Genomic DNA, 19,562 nt, shown 5'->3' with positions numbered 1-19,562 from the left:
GGTTTGCTTTCACTTTGCCTAGCTCCTTGAGCTCTGTGATGCTATTCAATGATAGTGACAGAGCTCGCACTTTAAAAATGCCTTCAGCTCAGATCTCAGGCACTAAGTGGAAGCACCCAGAGTGACCCTGCCTGAGGATGAGTGACCTGCAAGACAAATGCTCAAGGGATGGCAGTAGCCTGAGAGAAGACCACCCCAGAAGGAAGGTAGGGAATCCGACTTTGAACTCAGCCTGTCTCCCTCACTAACATGGTATAACTGCACGACTGCATGTGTGCTGACCAGCACCCACCCTCCTACTGTCTATCCATGCATTCTCTCACCAGATGCGTGAGACAAGAACTCTTTGGATAAAAGATGACCTTTTCCTAGAAGGTGCATCCAGAAGCAGTGTTTGGTGCTGAATCAAAAACTCAGAAATCCAATTTTAACAAATTTACCCTTAGCCTGCCAAAGTCACCTGTCTTCTGCCTTTGCTCTGGGTGAACCTAGCAGATGGCCCTATCTTGGGCATAATTCAGTGTATGAACAGATAGTGTTGCTTAAATCTTCTGTCTTGGTTGTTTGTTATTGACACAGCTAGAATTATCTGAGAAGAGGCAACCACAATTAAGAAAACGCCTCCATCAGATTGGCCTGTAGGCCAGTTGGTGATTGTTGTGGGAGGGCCCAACTCATTGTGGGTGGTAGTACCTCTGGGCAGATGATCCTGGGTTATGTAAGAGAGCAGGTTGAGTAAGCCAGTGGGAGTAAGCCAGTAAGTAGCACCTTTCCATGGCCTCTGCTTCAGTTCCTACCTCCAGGTTCTTGCCCTGCTTGAGTTCATGCCTTGACTTCCCTAGAAGATAGAGCACACACTATAAAATGAAATAAACTCTTTCCTTACCAAGTGGCTTTTGGTTATGATTTTTCGCTCAACAACCCTAACCTGAACCATGAAATACTGAGAGTCTTTGAGGGCTGCTTGGTCACACACTTCATTATCCAATCAGATATCTGACAGAGAATGGAGATTATATTAATAAATTGCAAAACGGTCTGGGGAGATGGCTCAGTCCATAAAGTGATTGCCGCATGAGTTGAGAGCCACCTCCAGCCCCCACATAGAAACCTGGGTCCTGGGGCAGGAGAGAACTCAGTGTGTAAAGTGCTTGTTGCACAACCATCAGGACCTGAGTTCAGGTCCCACCACCCACATAAAAAGCCTGCCACTGCCTTGTGTGTGCCTAGAACCCCAGTGTTCTGTAGTGGAGACAGAAGGATCACTAGAGCTTGGTGACCATCAGCCTAATTTTAGGCTCAGCAAGAAGAGACCTCGTCTCAAATAAATAAGGCAGAGAGTGACAGAGAGGACTCTGGGTATCCTCTGGCTTCCATATACATGCATATGTGTATGAGGTCACACTCAGATGTGCACATACATATACACACACCCACACATACACATAGAGCTGGCACAGATGCCTCTGAACCCCCAGTACTGGTGAAGCAGAGACAGGAGGATGTCTGAGTTGGTTGACTAGCTGGTCTAGCTCATCTTCCATCTCCAGGATCAGTGGGAAGCTCATTTGAGGCAGGGAACTAGAGAGGCCACTCCGAGATGCAGAACAGAGACCCAGAGTCAGTTCCCAGCACTCACATTGTCACCTCCTGGATGCGTGGCTTGTGCCGCCTTGGGTGACCCTGGTTCCAGAAGGTTCTATGTCCTTTTATAGCTTCTGCAACAGGCATGCACATGATGCATATACAGACATGAAAGCAAGGTGCTCACACATACAGTAAAAGGAATCCTTAAAAACAAATCAGGCAGCCAGGCAGTGGTGGCGCAGGCCTTTAATCCCAGCACTTGGAAGGCAGAGGCAGGCAGGCAGATTTCTGAGTTCCAGGACAGCCAGGTCTATACAGAGAAACCCTGTCTCAAAAACCAAAAAAAAAAAAAAAAAAAAAAATCAGGCCCTGCTGCACACAGACAGGCGGGCACGTGCATACACACACACCCACACCCACACCCACCCACCCACACCAACACATACGCGCGGGCACACACACACACACACACACACACTGTAGAGATTATCTCTGGAAAACATGGTCACCCCAGAAAGAATGGAAATTTTGATGGGTCTTCCTACTGATAGCCTTTCTACCTTCAGCCAAGTATTTTCTCTCCTTACTCGAATTATCTTATCGAAGAGCAATCATTGAAAAGCAGACTCCACCACCAAAGACACTTTTTTTGTTGTTGTTTTTTTGTTTTTTGGGTTTTTTGGTTTGTTTGTTTTCCCAGACAGTATAGCTTTGGCTGCCCTGGAACTCACTCTGTATAACAGGCTGGCTCTGAACTCACAGAGGCCCGCCCACGTGTGCCATCACCGTCTGGCCCCAAACATACTTTTATTTCTTTAGTTTCTTAGAGGCAACACCCTGAAAATATCAGCTCTACCTTGATCACAGGGCTTCACCCAGCAAACCACGCCCAGGAAACGGTCCTTCCAATGGGAGGCTCTACCCAGGTGCTCATTAGACATGCAGACACTCTGGGTTCAGACCTACTGAACCAGAACCTGCAGGTTAGCTAAATTCACAACCCAATGTGATTAATACGCACATTAAACTCTGAGACAAACTCCTGGATTTTTGTTCTACAGTAAAAAAACAGTCCTTTACAACGTGATCACACATGCATGTACATAAAACTGAAACTAAGTTCTAGTGAAGAAGTGCTTACCGTTATTTTATTAGGGGAAGCAACGTGTTCGGGACTCTGAAGCTACATTTCAGAGCTCTCTCCTGGGTCTCAATGGAATTATGAAGCCCCTGGGAGCAATGCCTAGAAGGTGTGGGGGTGCCTGGAGGTGTATCAAGGAAAGTAGTTTACACCACTTTCGAGCTTGTTTTGCGAAAAGTGCGCTTAGTCACTTCTGAGTTTGAACTTGGAGCCCAGACTTGGCGGGGTGGGGGTTGCGTGGGAGCGCTGGGAGTGGGCAGCTCAAAGTTTGTAGAGTCCAGGCAAGGTCCAATCCAGCGGCCTTGATTGGCGGCCGGAGGAAGGCGAGGGCTGGAAGCTGGAGGAGAGGGCCGGAGCTGGAAGGCTCTCGGGCGGCGAGAGGTCCTGCCCAGCTGTTGGCGAGGAGTTTCCTGTTTCCCTCTCGGCGCCCGGGTAAAGTTGATGAGTGAGTCACTCGCGCGCACCGACCGACGACACCCCCCGCGCGCGCACACGCTCGCCTGGGGGACGGAGCCCCAGCCTCCTGCTCAGCTCTCCTCGGCCGCCGGGGGCCTCCTCCGGGCCTCCGAGCTCCCGGGATCGCCGGCCACATCTGGCCCGCATCCTGAGAGGGCGAGGAGTAAAGGCGCAGCCCGGGGTCCCCGAGGCTCGGTTCGCGGCGCACCAGGGGCCGGTCTATGACGAGCGACGGGGGCTGCCATGGGTCGGGGGCTGCTCCGGGGCCTGTGGCCGCTGCATATCGTCCTGTGGACGCGCATCGCCAGCACGATCCCGCCGCACGTTCCCAAGTCGGGTGAGTGAGTGTCCAGGGCGCGACCCTGGGGGTTCACTAGGGCTCCCCGCTCCTCCTCCAGCCCCCAGGGCAGCGATTGACAGTCGGCCGCGGACCCGGTGCGAGAGCGGAAACGGGAAGTTTGTAGCGGCCCGAGTCGGTTCAGGCCCGCGGGGATCCGGGCAAGATCTCTCGCAAAAGAGCAGGACAGTCCACTTGCGGGGGACTTGGGGACGCTCCTGACCCCCTTTGTGCGCGCACGAAAGGCCAGGTCGGCCGCGAGGGGCCTGGAGCTCCGGAAAGGGAAGTTTAAGAAGTTGGAACTTGGAGGAGCATCGGCAGGGGACTGGACGCCCAGCTGCTGCACACCTGGGCCGCTTACTGCCCTAGACACCGCGACTGAGCCAGACTCTCAGCCCTCAGCTTTGCCACCTCGGGAGGGATTCTGGGCCGTGACTCACTGGATACAAGTTAGAGAAGAGAACTGATCTCTATCCTCGCTGATTCCTGGCCTGCCGGGATGAGGACCCAGTGAGGGTGGTCAGGTTGATGGCTGAGAAAAATCTAGTGCATGCCTACTAAGTGATGGACTATAGGGATGCTGCCTGGAATTAAAGATCTCAGCAGCTACTATTCAATGGAAACACCTATCCCAGGTTGTCCTCCAGGTCCCATCGTAGGGGTTAGTTAAGGGAGAAAAGAAGGCTCTAGGGCTCCTTCCTAAGGGTTTGCTTGGAAAGTTTAAAATCTGTCATTTTAACTCTAAAGTTGGAGTTAGGGCCACGATCTGGGCAAATCACATGACTCTGGGCTTCAGTTTTCCCTACTGTACAACGCAGTGGTTCAGTTTGTGAAAGTTTACACTCTTTTCATCACTGGCTTTCCATGACCTTCCCTAGTAACTAAGAGGATGGCCAGGGTCGATTTGGGGTGAAATGCAGAGATTGCGGTGGCCCTGTGTGAGTGTGTGTGTGTGTGTGTGTGTGTGTTGGGGAGCGCGGAAGTAGGGTGCAAGAGAGCTCTTTGCAGACATCGGTAGTTGAGGTGATTTAAGAGTTTTGGATCACGTTGCAAGCAGCAGTGGACCATTTCCGAAGGGAAGAGCCACACAAAGGGAAACAGCAAAAATCCTAACAGGTTTTAGTCCTGTTGCTTCATAAAGTCCGAGTTCGAGTCGTTGGTTTCCATTGAAGGTCAACTGTCTCACATGTTAACCCAGCCCCTTAAAGCTGGCTTGGGAGATTTAGCTCAGTGGCTAAGAGTGTTTGCTGTGCAAGCTTGAGGACGTGAGTTCAAATCCCCAGGGCCCATATGCAAAGTTGGGTGTGGTTCTTTGCCAGCCCAGCACTAGTGAGAGAAGACTGGAGACCCTTTGGAAATTGCTCGATGCCAGGTTAGCTCTAGGTTCGGAGAGAGACTCAATGAGAGTGATAGAGACTCGTGGAGAGTGACAGAGAACCCCTGGTCTCCTCCTCTGCCCCTCCCTGTGCTCACAGACCCTACCCCAAGCACTATAGACACACACAAGAAAAAAAAAAAATTAAAAGAAAAAAAAACTGCTGGTTTTTTTTTTGTTTTGTTTTGTTTTTTTTGTTTTTGTTTTTGTTTTTTGAGACAGGGTTTTTCTGTATAGTCCTGGCTGTCCTGGAACTCACTTTGTAGACCAGGCTGGCCTCGAACTCAGAAATCCGCCTGCCTCTGCCTCCCGAGTGCTGGGATTAAAGGCGTGTGCCACCACGCCCGGCTAACTGCTGGGTTTTGCTGAAGACCATCAGAAAGAATCGTCTTCCTTTTGTGTACATAAAACGTTTGCTTTAGCTCGGGAAGAACCAAAGTCCAGAGGCCCCAGTTTGAGTTTTGTTTACAAGATTAAGATTTGTGATTTTCGAATTCCAGGCTTTGTAGCTTGTGAGTCATATTTATACACAGTTTTAAACAATTAGCTGACTGGCTTGGTGGATCTTTTTAATTTGGGCTTTAAATAGTTTTATAAGACGGAGAGGGCTTTTTTTTTTTTTTTTTTTTTAACATTTTATGGAATTGCCATTCCAGAATGTTTGGACAGTTCGTTTTGAGTTGTACCCATGTGGTCAAAGTTTTTAAAGATGGTTTTAAGTTGGAAGACAGCTCCTAGGGAAAGGACTCGTGGAAGGACACTTGGAATTCCACTGGCCTTCTCAGTTTCCACAGAAGGGAAAGGTGTCGAGATTTGTCCTGACATAGTGGTAAATTGTGAGACAGCTTCTCAAGATACCTTAATGCGATAGACAAAGGGAAGGAACAAGATTCTTTACAAAGTCCTTACCAGCCTGACAGATGAGCAAGCGATTTCAGCAGAAGAGAAATTTACACTAAAAAAAAAAAAATTATTTTAAACTTTTGTCCTCATGTTTCTCTGAGGGTTCTGTGCATGAGCCCCGAAATAGGGTGGGCGTACACTTGGGTGCTCATGAGCCCTGCAATACGGTGGGCGTACACTTGGGTGCTCACGAGTGTGGAGGTCAGAGATGACATCGGTTGCTCATGGGTGTGGAGGGAGAAGGTTGGCATCGGGTGTCTTCTTCAGTTGCCCCACTTCATTTACCAAGGCAGGCTTCTTAGATGGTGCCGGGATTCTAGCTGAACCCAGGGTGCACTGTGTGGGTTTGTCCTGCTAGCTAGCTTGCCGTGTAGATCCCTCAGTGTCTGCCTCTTGGGTGCTGGCACTAGAGGAGACCAATACATCCTCCTGGCTACTTATGTGGGTGCTGGGGATCTGATTCCAGGTCCCTACACTTGCATGGCAAGTGAGCTGAGCCATCTCCTCAGCTGACAAGAAATATATTTAGACAATTTCTAATTTAAAGATCGATTGATTGATTGTGCGCGTGTGTGTGTGTGTGTGTGTGTGTGTGTGTGTGTGTGTGTGTGTGTGTGCCGCATGATCCTGTATGGAAGAAATCAAGGGAAAACTATGGTACTATGGTAGTTGGTCCTCTTCCTCTGCTATTGGACACCCAAAGACTCGGCTCTTGGAGCTTACCTGCTGAGTCCTCCTGCAGGCCTCGCAAATTAAAACACTTGTTTTTGATGTAGCATGTTCATGCTTCTAAGTGCTCAAAGATAAGGAGTGAGTCCGAGGGGAAAATGTACTCTGGATGCATCAGACTTCAAAAAAATATGATTTTGACTTTTTAGATGCCTACGGAAGAGTCCTCACAGAGGACTAGACCTTGGCCCTAGTGTCACAGGGACCACGGAGCCCTATAGGTTCTTTAAGGATGTCCTTACACCTATCCAGGTCCTGGACCAAAAATCTTTAGTCCTTTAATCCTTTGGACCTACTCTCCCCTCCCCCCTATAAGGTGCATTTTCAGCCCCAGGACACTGCCTTTAATGACATCTTGTTTTTAACAAGTGGATTATGCAGAAAATGCTAATCAGGGCTACAATTTGTGGCCTCTGTTTTGATTTAGCACCCCACATTGAGGACTCCTTATTAAATGAACACCTTCCCCAGGTCCTCAGTGGCCTCCCAACCTCCTGTTTCATTCTATTTCTGCCCTAAACCGGACTTTACAGTTTTCCTTACATTGATGAATAAAATCTATTTAAAAATTTAGGTTTTATTTATTTCATTGTGTGGCAGCTGTGGATGTATGTAGGAGACTGTAGCGTGTGCAGGGACCTGAGGAGGCTGGAAAGCGTTGGATCCTCTGGAGCTGGGGTCACAGATGGTTGTAAGCAACCCAGTGTAGATGTTGGGAACTGAATTCAGGTCCTCTGCCCCTGGGAACAATTCTATTTTCCCAATCAATAACAGAAACTTCTGAATGCTATCTCCCAAACTGCCTTATTATTCTTCCTTCTCAAGGGTATTTACCGAATGGGGAATGTATAGACCGAGAGGACGCTACCCCAGATGAGTGCAACAGACTTGTTGTTACTCACTTTGTTTCTTTGAGCTCCCGAATCATGTCACAGACAAAGCACAGGACACACTGGGGATTCGAACACTGTTAGGTCCTGTTGGGTTGCTCTAGTCTCCCTACCCCCCATACCCTAACATCATGCTTTGCTGAGTGCACAAGAGGGGGTGCACATTAAATGTTTCCTTCTCAGTGCCTCTGCATGAGTTACTCCTTACTGAGTTCTTACGTTACCATCTCTGCCTGGTTGTAGACCAGCCCTAGACGATCCACAGTTCTCCTTCACTCTTCTTATGCAAACTGGACCAAAGCGTGTCCAGCCCATCTTTCTGTTGGATGGGCCGGGGTAGAGGGAGAGCCACACACTGAAGATCAGGGAGTCTTGGGTTACAGTCCCGCCTCTCCCTCACTGGCTGGGCAGCCTAGAATTCCTTGTCTCTCACTGGATAATGTGTGGGAAGACAGAATAAAGTAATGCTTTCAGGTGCTTAGCCCCAGGTTCACACCCCACAGGAGGCTCTGGATGTTTCTCTCAGTCACACCTGACAAAGCTCCTCACCTCCACCATTCTTTCTGACTTTGTGTCTTACCAAGGCTGAGAGCAGCAGTTCTCAAGCTGTGAGTGGAGAACCCGCCTGGCCAGAGACTCGGATCTCATATCCTGCATATCAGATATTTACTGATTCATATCAGTGGCAAATTTACAATTAAGAAGTAGCAATGGAATACTTTTATGGTGTGTATGTGTGTGTTGGGGGGGGGGGCTCACCATAGCAAGAGGAACTGTATTAAAGGGTCACAGCATTAGGATGTTGTCAACCACTAGGGTCTCCGGGGCCTCAGTTCAGGAAGCTGGTCCTCTCTAGAACCTCTCTCTGGAACACCTATCTGACTAATTTTTCTCATCTTTGAAGACCTTCCTTGGGCCTCATAAGGAAACCTGCTTTGACCATGCCAGGTGAGCCAAGTGCCCCCTCCTCTGTCCTCTCTTAGCTCCGAACACAGCAAGCAGTGATTTTTGTGTGATTCCCGAGCCCATTGAGCCTTGTTAGCTGCTCAAGGGCAAGCAGATCTGTCACTCAGAGGCTGGTCTCCAGGGCTGCCCCAAGACGACAGTTCATTCTCCTTCAGGAAGGACTGAGTTGTACCAGCTCCATTCATCCTGCTGGGGCTAGTGTGAGTGTGACTGCTGCACAGGCTTACATACCCAGGAGGTCCCCGCTATGTTGGGTATTTGGTCCTGAGTGGTCAGAGCATCTGAATTAATTTGGCTATCGGTTTGCTCTTGCAGCACCTGCCGTTGGACTCAGGCCTTGGTATATCTCCACCTCTCTCTTACTTTTGTAACAGGATCTCACTCAACTGCCCCATTGGCCTTAAGTCCCCTGGGGGCAAAGCTGCCCTCAGCCTGCACTGCTTTTGCCTCAGTCTTTAATAGCCAGGCCTCGGGGTCTGTACCCCAGGGTCCTGCTTTGGCTATTTCTATGCTATGACATTGATGCCTATATTCTAACCAAAGATAGAAAAAGATGTTTTGACTTTAGCGAGGTTTTCACCTACAAAATTACCCTGCAAATGCTAGCGCTCTCTCTCTCTCTCTCTCTCTCTCTCTCTCTCTCTCTCTCTCTCTCTCTCTCTCTCTCTCTCTCTCGTCTTCCTCCTTTCCCCCTCCCCTTCCTTCATTTTCTCAAACGTTGTAGAAAGGAGACAATAATCACAAAATACAATGCTGAATTTATACACAGGTTTTGTCATGTTTTGCTGTTTGTTTGTTTGTTTGTTTGTTTACTTTTGAACAACATAGAATCAACAAGGTTTTATTCTGTGACCTAGAATATAGATGAGGCTGGCCTCACACTTGTAGTAATCCTCCTGCCTTAGCCTCTCAAGTTCTGCTCCTCCGGCATGAGCCACCACACCCATCTTGAATCAAATGTTTATGGTTCCTACCCACCTAGGCTTTATGTTTTGGTTTCTGAGCAGTGCATCTAAGGGAAGTATGTGCATCCGAAGTTGGCTGTCTATCACAGAGCATCCTGGGGATTATTTAGGTCAGATGCAAACCACCAAGGCATTTCAAAATAGGCTATGCGAAACTGTACTTCCTGACCCTGGCTCGGCATATTCAGCCAAGTGCTATATAAAAGTTTAACCCTGACCCTCTGCAAGGTTTTGCATTCTGCTCCGGTGGCTCTTTGGATGGCTGAAGCTGTAGTTTTCAGAACCAGCCCAGAGATGAGCAGTAACAGCCTGGTGTTCACAGCTTATCCTTCCTCCCACAGCAGCCTGTCACCTCCGACAGGACAAGAGAGTGATTGATCACCATGTTTCTGGGTGGGGTTTGCTGAGGGGTTTAGGAAGCTGCAGGAGTGCCTGGGCTTATCTTGAGTGCAGTTAGGAAGAAGGGTGGCATTACTTATTTAATCATAGAAAGAGACCTAGAAGATAATTCTTACAATTCTCTATCTCATAAATAGGTGGAGGCTGTGTGAGTGTGTGTGAGTGTGTGTGTGTGTGAGTGTGTGAGTGAGTGTGTGTGAGTGTGTGAGTGTGTGTGTGTGAGTGTGTGTGAGTGTGTGAGTATGTGAGTGTGTGAGTGTGTGTGTGAGTGTGTGTGTGTAAGTGGGTCTTCATAGAGAAGCTGAAGGGTTAAAGAGATCACATATTTGAGAATGGAGGAAGCTTCACCCTTCAGATGTCCGCAGTGGGTCACCCCTGGTTGGTTCATGTGCTTTTTATGGTCTGCTATGGATTTATTGCATTTTGTATTTCTCCTTACGCATATTCATTGTACATATTACTCTCTGCTAGAAGGATGTTTTTCATGGAAATGTGCATTGTGACTCTTGATGGTCTTCGTGCCACAGAAAATCAAGACAGGAACAGGGAGTGTCTTGCCCATGGGTGATCTACAGTTCCCAGCCTGACAGTGATATCATGGTCATGAGAACCAGGGTAGCCTAGGCATTGGTATTGCTAGCAATTCAGCTGCATCACATTCAATACAATACAATAAATATGTGTTTATTGTAAAATTGCACAATGTATTGTACAGTGCAATGAAGTCTATTGTAAAATTCAAATTCCAAGCATACAGGACCATCACATAGGTCTGGGGCTCAGACAACTGCTGGTGGTTCAAAGCAGAATAGATTTGACCTGACTTTATGAAGATGAAAAATTTTACCTTTGAGGTCCAGTTAATTTGAAAGCCTGTACCTGGGGAGGACTCTGCTTTACATTGAAGCCTGGTGGATCAGGACTCATTCTGGACCAGGTCCTTCTCTTTCCCCTTTTCCTCCTGTGTCAGTAGCTCTTGAAGCCCAGGCTGTCCTCAAACTCACTATGTAGCTAAGGTTAACCTTGAACTCCTGATCCTCCTGCCTCTACCTCCCCAGCACTGAGATTGCAGTTATGTGACACTACACCTGGTTTATATGGTTTGGGGATAGAACCCAGGGCTCTGTGTACTCTGAACAAGCACTCTACCAACTGAGTGAGACTCTAGATGCCCACTGTAGAACAACTACCCCCTTGGCTGCAGTTGACCCAGTCTCTGGCTTCCTGCCTAAGTTTTGAAGGGGGACCTGGCATCTGAGGGCTGAGGCTGTAAACCGTCAAAAGGAATTAGCTGTAGGGCAAGAGCCTGTGATCCATGGTGAGATAGTATTCGGGGGAAAGTCAGGCATCTAGGCCCTCCCTCTCTTTATCTGATGAAATATTTTCTTCCAAATACTTTCAGCATTGCGACTAAAATATGAGCTTGGTATATGAGCATGTCCTGGGCTTTCAAGGGCATCCTACTCAGGCATGCCTGTGGGGTGGGGACACGCTTCAGATTTCTAATCCTTGTTCTGCTCCCTACATGACCATATTTTGGGTACCTGGATTGTCAAAACTTTCTGCCCTAAACCCACATCTTCTATCGGCAAGGATGCTTGGGCCATCTTGCAAAGGCCTTCCTAGCCTCTAGTTGGACACCTTATACTCTAGTGGTTCTCAAGCTGTTTGTTGTGACCCCTTCGGGATCGAGATTCAGATATCCTGCATATCCGATATTAAAGGGTTTTAGCATTAGGAAGGCTGAGGACCACTGCTTTAGAGGGTATACAGAATGAGAGAGGAGGAAGGGAGAGGAGGGGAGGGAAGAAGGAGGGGTGAAAAGAGGAAAGAGAACTCTTTAGAAGATGTAATTCTCCATTTCAGTGTCTTGCTTTTAAATTTTTATTTTTATTTATGTGTACATATATACATCTGCATCATAGTATTTCTATGTGGAATGCAGTTGCCTGTGGGAGCCAGGAGAGGGTGTCAGATGCCCTGAAGCTGGCTGTGGGTGCTGAGATCCATGGGCATAGCCTGTGCTCTAACTTCTGAACCCTGTCTTCATTTCCTCATGATGGAACAGGCCACAGAGAGGAAGACAAGGATGTCAACCAGGGCTCCCATTTCCCGGGGAAGTTTCTTGAGCATGGAAGGACTTCTGCAGTTCAACTAGGACTTCTGAATACTGAGGGTTTTGTATTTGTCAACCAAGGCACAAGGGTTCATTTAGCCCAGCATCGCATTGGTTTGGTTTGCAACTTGTACCTGTTTTGGCCCATGGCATTCTCTTCCTGGGCCTTCCAGTGTTTGGGTGGGCTAGGCATGAGCCACATTCCTCTGCAGAATTGGGCAAAGGTTGCATCTGCTGACTGCATCATGTTTTCCCTGGAACAGAGAGCATGCCCATTAATGAAAGCCAGGACCCTGGCCATCTTCTAGGGTGAGGAAAACCCCGGTTGGTACAGTGGCAGTTTTGTTGAGGGAACGAGAGCTCAGTCCGCTGGGCTTGCTCGGTGGCAGCAGCTTCCAGAGTTTCCAAAGCCTTGGTTTCATTTCCTCTGCATAGCGAGATGATTAGCACAGGGTGATGCATTTCTCTGGTGCCATGAATATTTCATTTGAGCAATCCATGGCTTCTCAAGTGTTCTTTTAAAATGGGAATTTTAGGACAATTTAGGGAAGTTAAACCCTTTCCTCAGCTCTAAGGCACAGGACTAGTAAAAGTATGCTTTTTGGAGAACTGCAGGTTTGGCTGAACACACAGTTGTTTGCCGGAAAATAAGGGCTGGGGCATCTTTCCAACCTATGCCACAGTGGTTCTTCATCTGGTAAAGCTCTACGCTGTTTGAAAAGATGGATTTACTTTGAGGTGGATCACTCACTGATGCCTGGGGATGACCACTTACATCCCCCAAGCTTTGTAAGCCTCTTCCACACAGAGAGATGCTGGCTGTTGTTTCTGGGCACCTGGTAGTAGAGGGATCTGGGATCTTTTTGGACACAGTTAACCATGGCAGGAGCTCTTGATGAGCGAGATCATCCCATGGCCTGGGCATGTTGAGCCCCCACTGTGTGTTAGGGAGTACTCAAGACACCTCTCTCAAAGTGGGTTTTCTCATCCCAGTGTCTTACTTAGGTCTCTGTGGCTGTGGTAAACACCGTGCCCATAGGAGCTGCTGAAGGAAAACATCTGTATGTCACAGCTCATGACTGAGGGAAGTCGGGGCAGGAACTCAAGGCTTTTAGGAGCCTGGAATCAGGAGCTGATGCAGAAGCCATGGAGCAGTGCTGCTTACTGGCTTGCTCCTCATGGCTTGCTAAGCCTCATTTCTGATAGCTCCCAGAATCACCAGCCCAGGGTTGACACTGCTTACAGTGAGCTGAACCCTGCCACATCAAGGAAGTGCACCATAGGCTTGCCACAGGGCACTCTGGTGAGGGCATTTTCTCAACCGAGGCCACTTTTTCCAAAGGACTCTAGTTTGTGTCCAGTTGACATAAGAACTAGGCAGCACATGTGTTAAGTCTTTTAAAGGATTTGGTTTGGGGATCTAAACCTACAGTTCTTAGGTGTGCTGAGTCTAGATTGTCTTAGTCAATATAAGGGGAGACTCTAGGAGTTAAGAGAAATAATGGTATATTCGATATGTTTCTGCTGCAACAGCATTTCAAGTATGTTTTCCTGTTTAATTTCCCTAGTGAACTAAAATCAGACCTGATCCATGTACGTTGTACATCATGCCTGATGAACAATGACCTCAAGGTGAAAATGTAGTGTCCTGCAAATCATGAATTCTCGGCTGAATGGTGGAGGAGTTACACCCAGGGACATTGGGTAGCTTTAGTGAGACAGGTGCCATATTGGGAAGACCTGGGGAGGTTCAAGTCTGTAGCCCGTAGTCGAGGATACATAAGGTGGATCGTGGTGTGGAAGATTTGCGATGAAGCATTTGGAAGTTAACTTCCAAGACCTCCCTAGTAGAAGCACAGCTCCTGGTCTTGCACTGTGGCTAATGAGTATCATCAATGCAAACAGTATTTAAGAAGCCCTGCAAGGCCCTTTGCTTTCCTGCTGAACGTTTTCCTAAGCCTGGGGGCAAACCAGAATGCTTATATGGCACCACCTAGAATGAATTATGAAGACAGTTTAAAAAATGGGGTTGAAGACATGGCTCCAAGATTGCTCTTCCAGAGCCCCCGCACTCAGTTCCCAGGACATATTTCCAAGAGCTGACAATCAACTGTAACTGCAGCTCTAGGGAAATCTCACACCCTTCCTTGGCTTCCACAGCTACTGCATCCCCAGGTACATCCCCAAGCAGACACACATACATACACATAAATAAAAGTGAAAATAAACTTGGAAAAAAATAAACGATAAGTTTTGATTTAGGTCTTAGAGGAAATATGGAAGAATCTTTTTTTCTTACAACAAAAGGTATTACAAGATCATTGGAAAGGATGATTTAAAAGCATGCAAAAAAAAAAAGAAAAATATTCAGAGAAGTTTGTCAAGCTACAAGTAGACACAACAGTTTGTTTTTCTATAAGGGTTTTTATTTGTGGCATTTATAATTTTTATAGTGCCGTGCTAATAATTCTAAGTAAGCATTTGCTCTCATAGCCAAGTTCTGTTCTTAATCATGCATTAGTTTCTCAACAGAGTGCCTCTAAAATGTCTAAACATCACCTTCCTCGAGACCTAAAGCTGTGCCTAATGGTAGGGTGCACGCTCTGGCTTAGGAGATATAGTTACGAATGCCTTCTCCTCCTCCCCCCTAGCTGTAAACAGAGACTGAAGTCTGCACTATGGCTTCACTAGAGTCACTCAGCAGAAACTTTCCCTCACTCCACCCTCAGGCTCAGCTAAAAACCATTCATCAGTTGCCTCCCTGTGCCAATGAGGAAGGACCTTGATCTTAAATGAAAGGTACCTCAGAACTGACCCTTATTTTAAGATCAGAGGCACAGACAGCAGTGGGGACTGAGGCACCAGGAACACACAGGAAGGCATTTGGGGACCAGCTTGAATGTTGGCTCAGTGGGGCTTGTTTTTATTTGTGATGAGACTTGGACTAGAAGAGATTTTTTTGCTTTGTTGCTCTCTCTCTCTCTCTCTCTCTCTCTCTCTCTCTCTCTCTCTCTCTCTCTCTGTGTGTGTGTGTGTGTGTGTGTGTGTGTGTGTGTGTGTGTGTGTGTGTGTATGCATGGATGCAGGTGCCCAGGGATCAGGTTCCTATGGAGCTGTGTTTACAGGCAATTGTGATCCACCCAACCATGGTGCTGGGGATCAAACTCAGGTCCTCTGCAAGAATGGTCCACGCTCTTAGTTACTAAGCCGTCTCTCTTTTCTATATGGTTTCTGGGAATACAAACTCAGGTTCTCTTGTTGTGTTCCTTCCCCACTGAGCTACCTCCCTGGCCCTCTGAAACATGTAATTCTTTATGCTAATAGAGAAAATTACCAAAGTTGACTCAGAAACCATTTATTAAATCTCAAACTAATCTGAATAGAAAACAACCCAAATCCTCATAGGTCGGACCACCGTTTCCCTGGAGTTTTTAACTCACTATTACTAAAGAAAAATTAAGAATGTATCACCATGGTCACTCTGAGAATTCCCTGCTGCAGGCGTGTGAGTGATAGACTGTGGTCATAGTAAGTTTGCCTCAGCCAGAAGTCATGCCTGGCTCAGGGCAGCCGCACTTGGTTTGGTGGTGAGGCCATTTTTCTTCGGTCACTGACAGTGTTTGGTTCTGATCCTCCCTTGAATGGGTGACATGTTCAGAAAGGGTTTTCCCAAGGTAGAGAAATCGAGAAGGACTTCAGTCTATCTCAAAGATGACTCGACGCAAGGACTGTCTGTGTGCCTCGGGGGAGGAAAGCAAGCCTGTGGGTATAATTAGTGTCCTGCTGCCTCCCAGAGATTGCACCACCACTTTCCTTAAAATACTCTTAGAGGGGACAGACATTGCCAGGGCCTGGCAGCTTCTAGACTTCTCTTAAGGCAGGGGAGGAGCTGCTGAGACCTGTAATTGTATTTTTGTTTAGTTTACAGACTCTTGTTAGACATAGGATAGAAATATTTTGGGGTGTGAATGTGTGTGTGTGTGTGTGTGTGTGTGTGTGTGTAAATCTGTATGTAGGTGCACATGTACTTGTGTGCAAAGGTAGGGACATCTTGGTTTCCATTCTGCAGACACCATTTACCTCGTGTGTTTGAGGCAGGGTCTCTCACTATCCTGGTTGGCCAGGTGCCCACCAGTCTCTACCATCTGTGCATCATGAATGAATACCACCTAATGGCTTCTGGGGGTAGAGAGGATCCATTTTCTTCAAGAGTGTGGCTCTTGGTAGTTCAACTACAGTCCAGTGGATGCCCTAAGTGATTTGGTAAAGGAAAGAAACAAAGAATGAACAACAAAAAAAAACCAAGAGAAGAATGCACCCACAATGCACCCCGCATGTTCAGCGTTTTACATGGTGCTGAGACACAATTCAGGTCCTCACGATTTCTAGACAAGCCCCTAGCCACACAGCCATCTCTCATCTTCAAGGGTAGGGATGGCTCTCAGTGTTTCTCTTGTGACACATATATCCTATTCACATTTACTCTCTGGAACCACTATGCTTGGAGGAAATGGTCATTTGATATCATCTGCTTCACAAAATATGTAAAAGGAAAAATCAAAGCACAGCATTTGACTGACAGTCTGGAACCTCTCAGGTTCTGTGGTTCTGAACTGAACGCAGCAACCCTCTCAACCCGTGCTGGGCACTCTTATTTTTATCATGACCGTTGTTAGGAAGACTTCTGTGGTCGTTGTCCACATGGCTGTTCTCAATACCATCTGCTTCCCTCTGGTGAGCAAGGGACCATGTAGACTTTAATCCACACTGGTCCCTTCGTACCTTGGCATCTCTTAAATCACCCTCCACACTCAGGGCCGAGTGTGTGCACACCTAACAAGTTCACAAATTAATTGTAGTTGTTTGGGGAGTTAGTTCTCAAATTTTCAATATTGCTGCCTTTTAAATGATTCATTTATTTACATAATTTACACAGTAAATATAATTTTTTTCTTCTTTAAACATCCATTTGTTTATTTTGCTTACATGTGGAAGAGGAGAACATAGGATGGAGAACGTGTGGAGGCAGGAGTGTAATTCATTCCAGAGAGTTCTCTGTTTCCATTGTGTGGGCCCCTGAGACCAAACTCAGGGCCTTATGCTTGGATGACAAGCACTTCAGCCACTGAGGCCCCTCCTTGGCCTATCCCCCATCTTTTCCCAATTTTCTTATTTTGTTTTGAGGAGCTTAATTTGCCAAAGCTCAGGAAGAACTTCCTAAATGTTGCCCAGCTCTCTGGACATTGACTTTAACCTTCCCCGAGTGGACCAGACCACTGCTCGCTGGCCTCTGTACTTTACCCAATCCTAAGGCAGCTTTAAACCCTGCCTATTTCCATGCTCCAGCATCCTCAGTTCCTGTCTGTGATAAACACGTTAAGTAATGTTGTCACCATAAATAGTTCTCAGGACTAAGTTTCTGACCTTTCCAATAATTTTTTTCTCATTTTTTAAAAAAAAAAACCTTTGTCATCAGAACTGTATATGACAAAAGAAAGAAGAATGAAAAAATGCCCACTGCTTGTTTCATGCTGCTTCCTGTTGTATCAAATCTCAACCGCTTCATCAGGCTGACCTGCAGTCCTTGGGGTATTTAGTGAGACACTATTTACAGCAGAGCCCTGTTGGGTGAACTGTAGAGCTGCTTGGTGTTGGCTTTACTCTCTAGTTAAGCAACCACAGCACCAACTTTCTCTCGAAGACTCTCCAGGCTTCTCCATGGTCACCCTTGACTTTAATCAGTCTCTACATATTTCTGTCGGTTGAATTTCCCTTGGCTCGGTCTTCTGTGGGTTTTCGCCCTGAGACCTTGAGGACCACATAGCTTTCCTTCCCCATTGAGGTCAGAGTCCTCTGTGTGCCTCATCCACACACTAGACAATGCCTCGCAGATCCATTTCATGAGAACATGCCTAGGTCAGACGGAGTCTCCTCTCTTTTTCTGCTATTGCATACTTCATGCCCTGACTCCTAATTAGTTAATCAATTAATTATTAATGATTTATTTTTGGTGTGTGTTTATGGTATCTGTGAGGATATACATTTGTGTGTATAATCATGGGATGTGCGGAAGTGGGGACTGGGTGTGTCTATGGTACACATAAGGGTTACCATAGACACACCCACCCACCCGCCATTGGTCACCTTTTAAAACTGCTGAAAACATTTCTCTCCCAAGATTTTAATGATGATGTTAGTGAGGGTGCTTGTGGTCATTACATAACCAGTTGCACCATTCAGGGTGTTGCTAGGCATTGTCACAAACTTAAGAGTATCGATCGCCTCTCACCCACTTATTAATGGAAGGACTAGGATGTCTCCAGGGCACAGAAGAACTCCCAGTTTCTTCCTAAGGAGGATTGATTTTGTTATTTGACAGTTCTGTGATGCACATCATGTATTCAGACTGCTTCCTCTTCACAGTCTCTCTTATCTCCCCACCAGAACCCCCATCCTTCCCCTACCCAGGCAGTACATGACTTTTAGGTTTGTGACCCATTTTGATAAGCAGGGCCACACATGTGACAGTTGAGTTGGCTGCATGCACTTCCAGCTTCTTAACAGTGCAATGGTATCTTCTTAAATCACAGCTACAACTTTAACTCCCGTCAACTAAGTCCACTGGTTTGGTCTCTGCTTATGTGCAATAACAACTTCCTACTTCCACCTCTTTTTTCCCTCTTGGCATACATATGCATGTATTGCATGTATGTGTATATAGTTATAGTTCCTCTGTGTGTGTGTGTGTAAGCATGTTGAGACCAGAAGTTAATGTTAAGTGTCTCTTTCTATTGTTCTGTATATTATTGTTGTTGTTGTTGACAGAACCTCTCTTTGAACCTGGAGCTCATCAACTCCATTAGACTTCCTGGTCAGCAAGTCCAGGATCCTCCTGTCTCTACCCACACAGCAATAGGACTGTATGTAAACACTGTTATGTCCAGCTTTTGTCTCTGGCTGTCGTGCATCCAAACTCATGTCCTCTTGGGTACATGGCAGACACTTTACAGAGCCATCTCTCATCCCCTGAGGCTCCTTGTATGTAAAGAGCAACTGCCTAGGTATCTGATGTCTATGTGAGTCATGTTTTGTCAATCAAAACAGCACAGGACTTCTCTACTTATTTAGATATTCATCGTTTACAAGTTCTGGGAAGGGAGATGAGAAATGATGTACAACCTCTGATACAAGGCTAGTGGTTCATCAGTGCTGTAGCAGGGTTTATCAGCAGGTGGGCCTGGGAAGCTTGGCCGAGTGTCATTGAGGGTGTCACTTCTAGTAAATCTTTCACTGTGGTTTCGCCAGGGTGTCCACTACTTGGCACTATGCTCGCTGAATGGTAGGGTCCTAAAGTTAGAAGCAAATGGACAGGTCAGAAGGCACAGTGCACTGGCCGCAAGCAGAGCTTGGACCACATTCCCTGAGGGCTGTGCGTACTCTGTTGGAATAGCCAGGGACGAGGCAGGGCCACGATGTTAGTGAGCTCCGCATCTCTGTTGATTACTCTTCTCACTTGTGAGATGAAATGCCCGAGGAAAGCAACTTAAGGAAGGCAGGCTTAGTTTGGCTCACAGTTTGGGCTCCTGTCAATGCTGGTGGTGAAGACATGGGCCCCGCCCCCTGCTCCCCCTACCTCCCAGTAGTCAGAAAGCAGAGAGAAATACAAGCTGATGTTTGCTTGACTTTGCCTTTTCCTTC

General features: G+C 47.0%; 1 protein-coding gene across 2 annotated transcripts in view; it reads left to right on the top strand.

Annotated features, from left to right (window-relative positions):
• The first annotated feature begins 3,025 nt into the window (after positions 1–3,025).
• The window catches only part of Tgfbr2 (transforming growth factor beta receptor 2), an 87,451-nt gene continuing 70,914 nt past the window's right edge, over positions 3,026–19,562 (top strand). The window contains exon 1 of one of the 2 annotated variants that reach the window (XM_021172343.3): positions 3,026–3,521. In XM_021172343.3, coding sequence (XP_021028002.1) covers positions 3,428–3,521 — 94 coding nt within the window. In that variant the 5' untranslated portion in view covers positions 3,026–3,427. The remainder of the gene's footprint in view (positions 3,522–19,562) is intronic. The other variant, XM_021172345.3, reaches the window with a different exon arrangement.

The sequence above is a fragment of the Mus caroli genome, unplaced genomic scaffold, assembly GCF_978045245.1.
Source record: "Mus caroli unplaced genomic scaffold, Mus_caroli_1 scaffold_11, whole genome shotgun sequence".
NCBI classification, from domain to species: Eukaryota; Metazoa; Chordata; class Mammalia; order Rodentia; family Muridae; genus Mus; species Mus caroli.
Note: the sequence above shows the minus strand (reverse complement) of the source record. Positions and strands in the feature narration are given on the sequence as shown.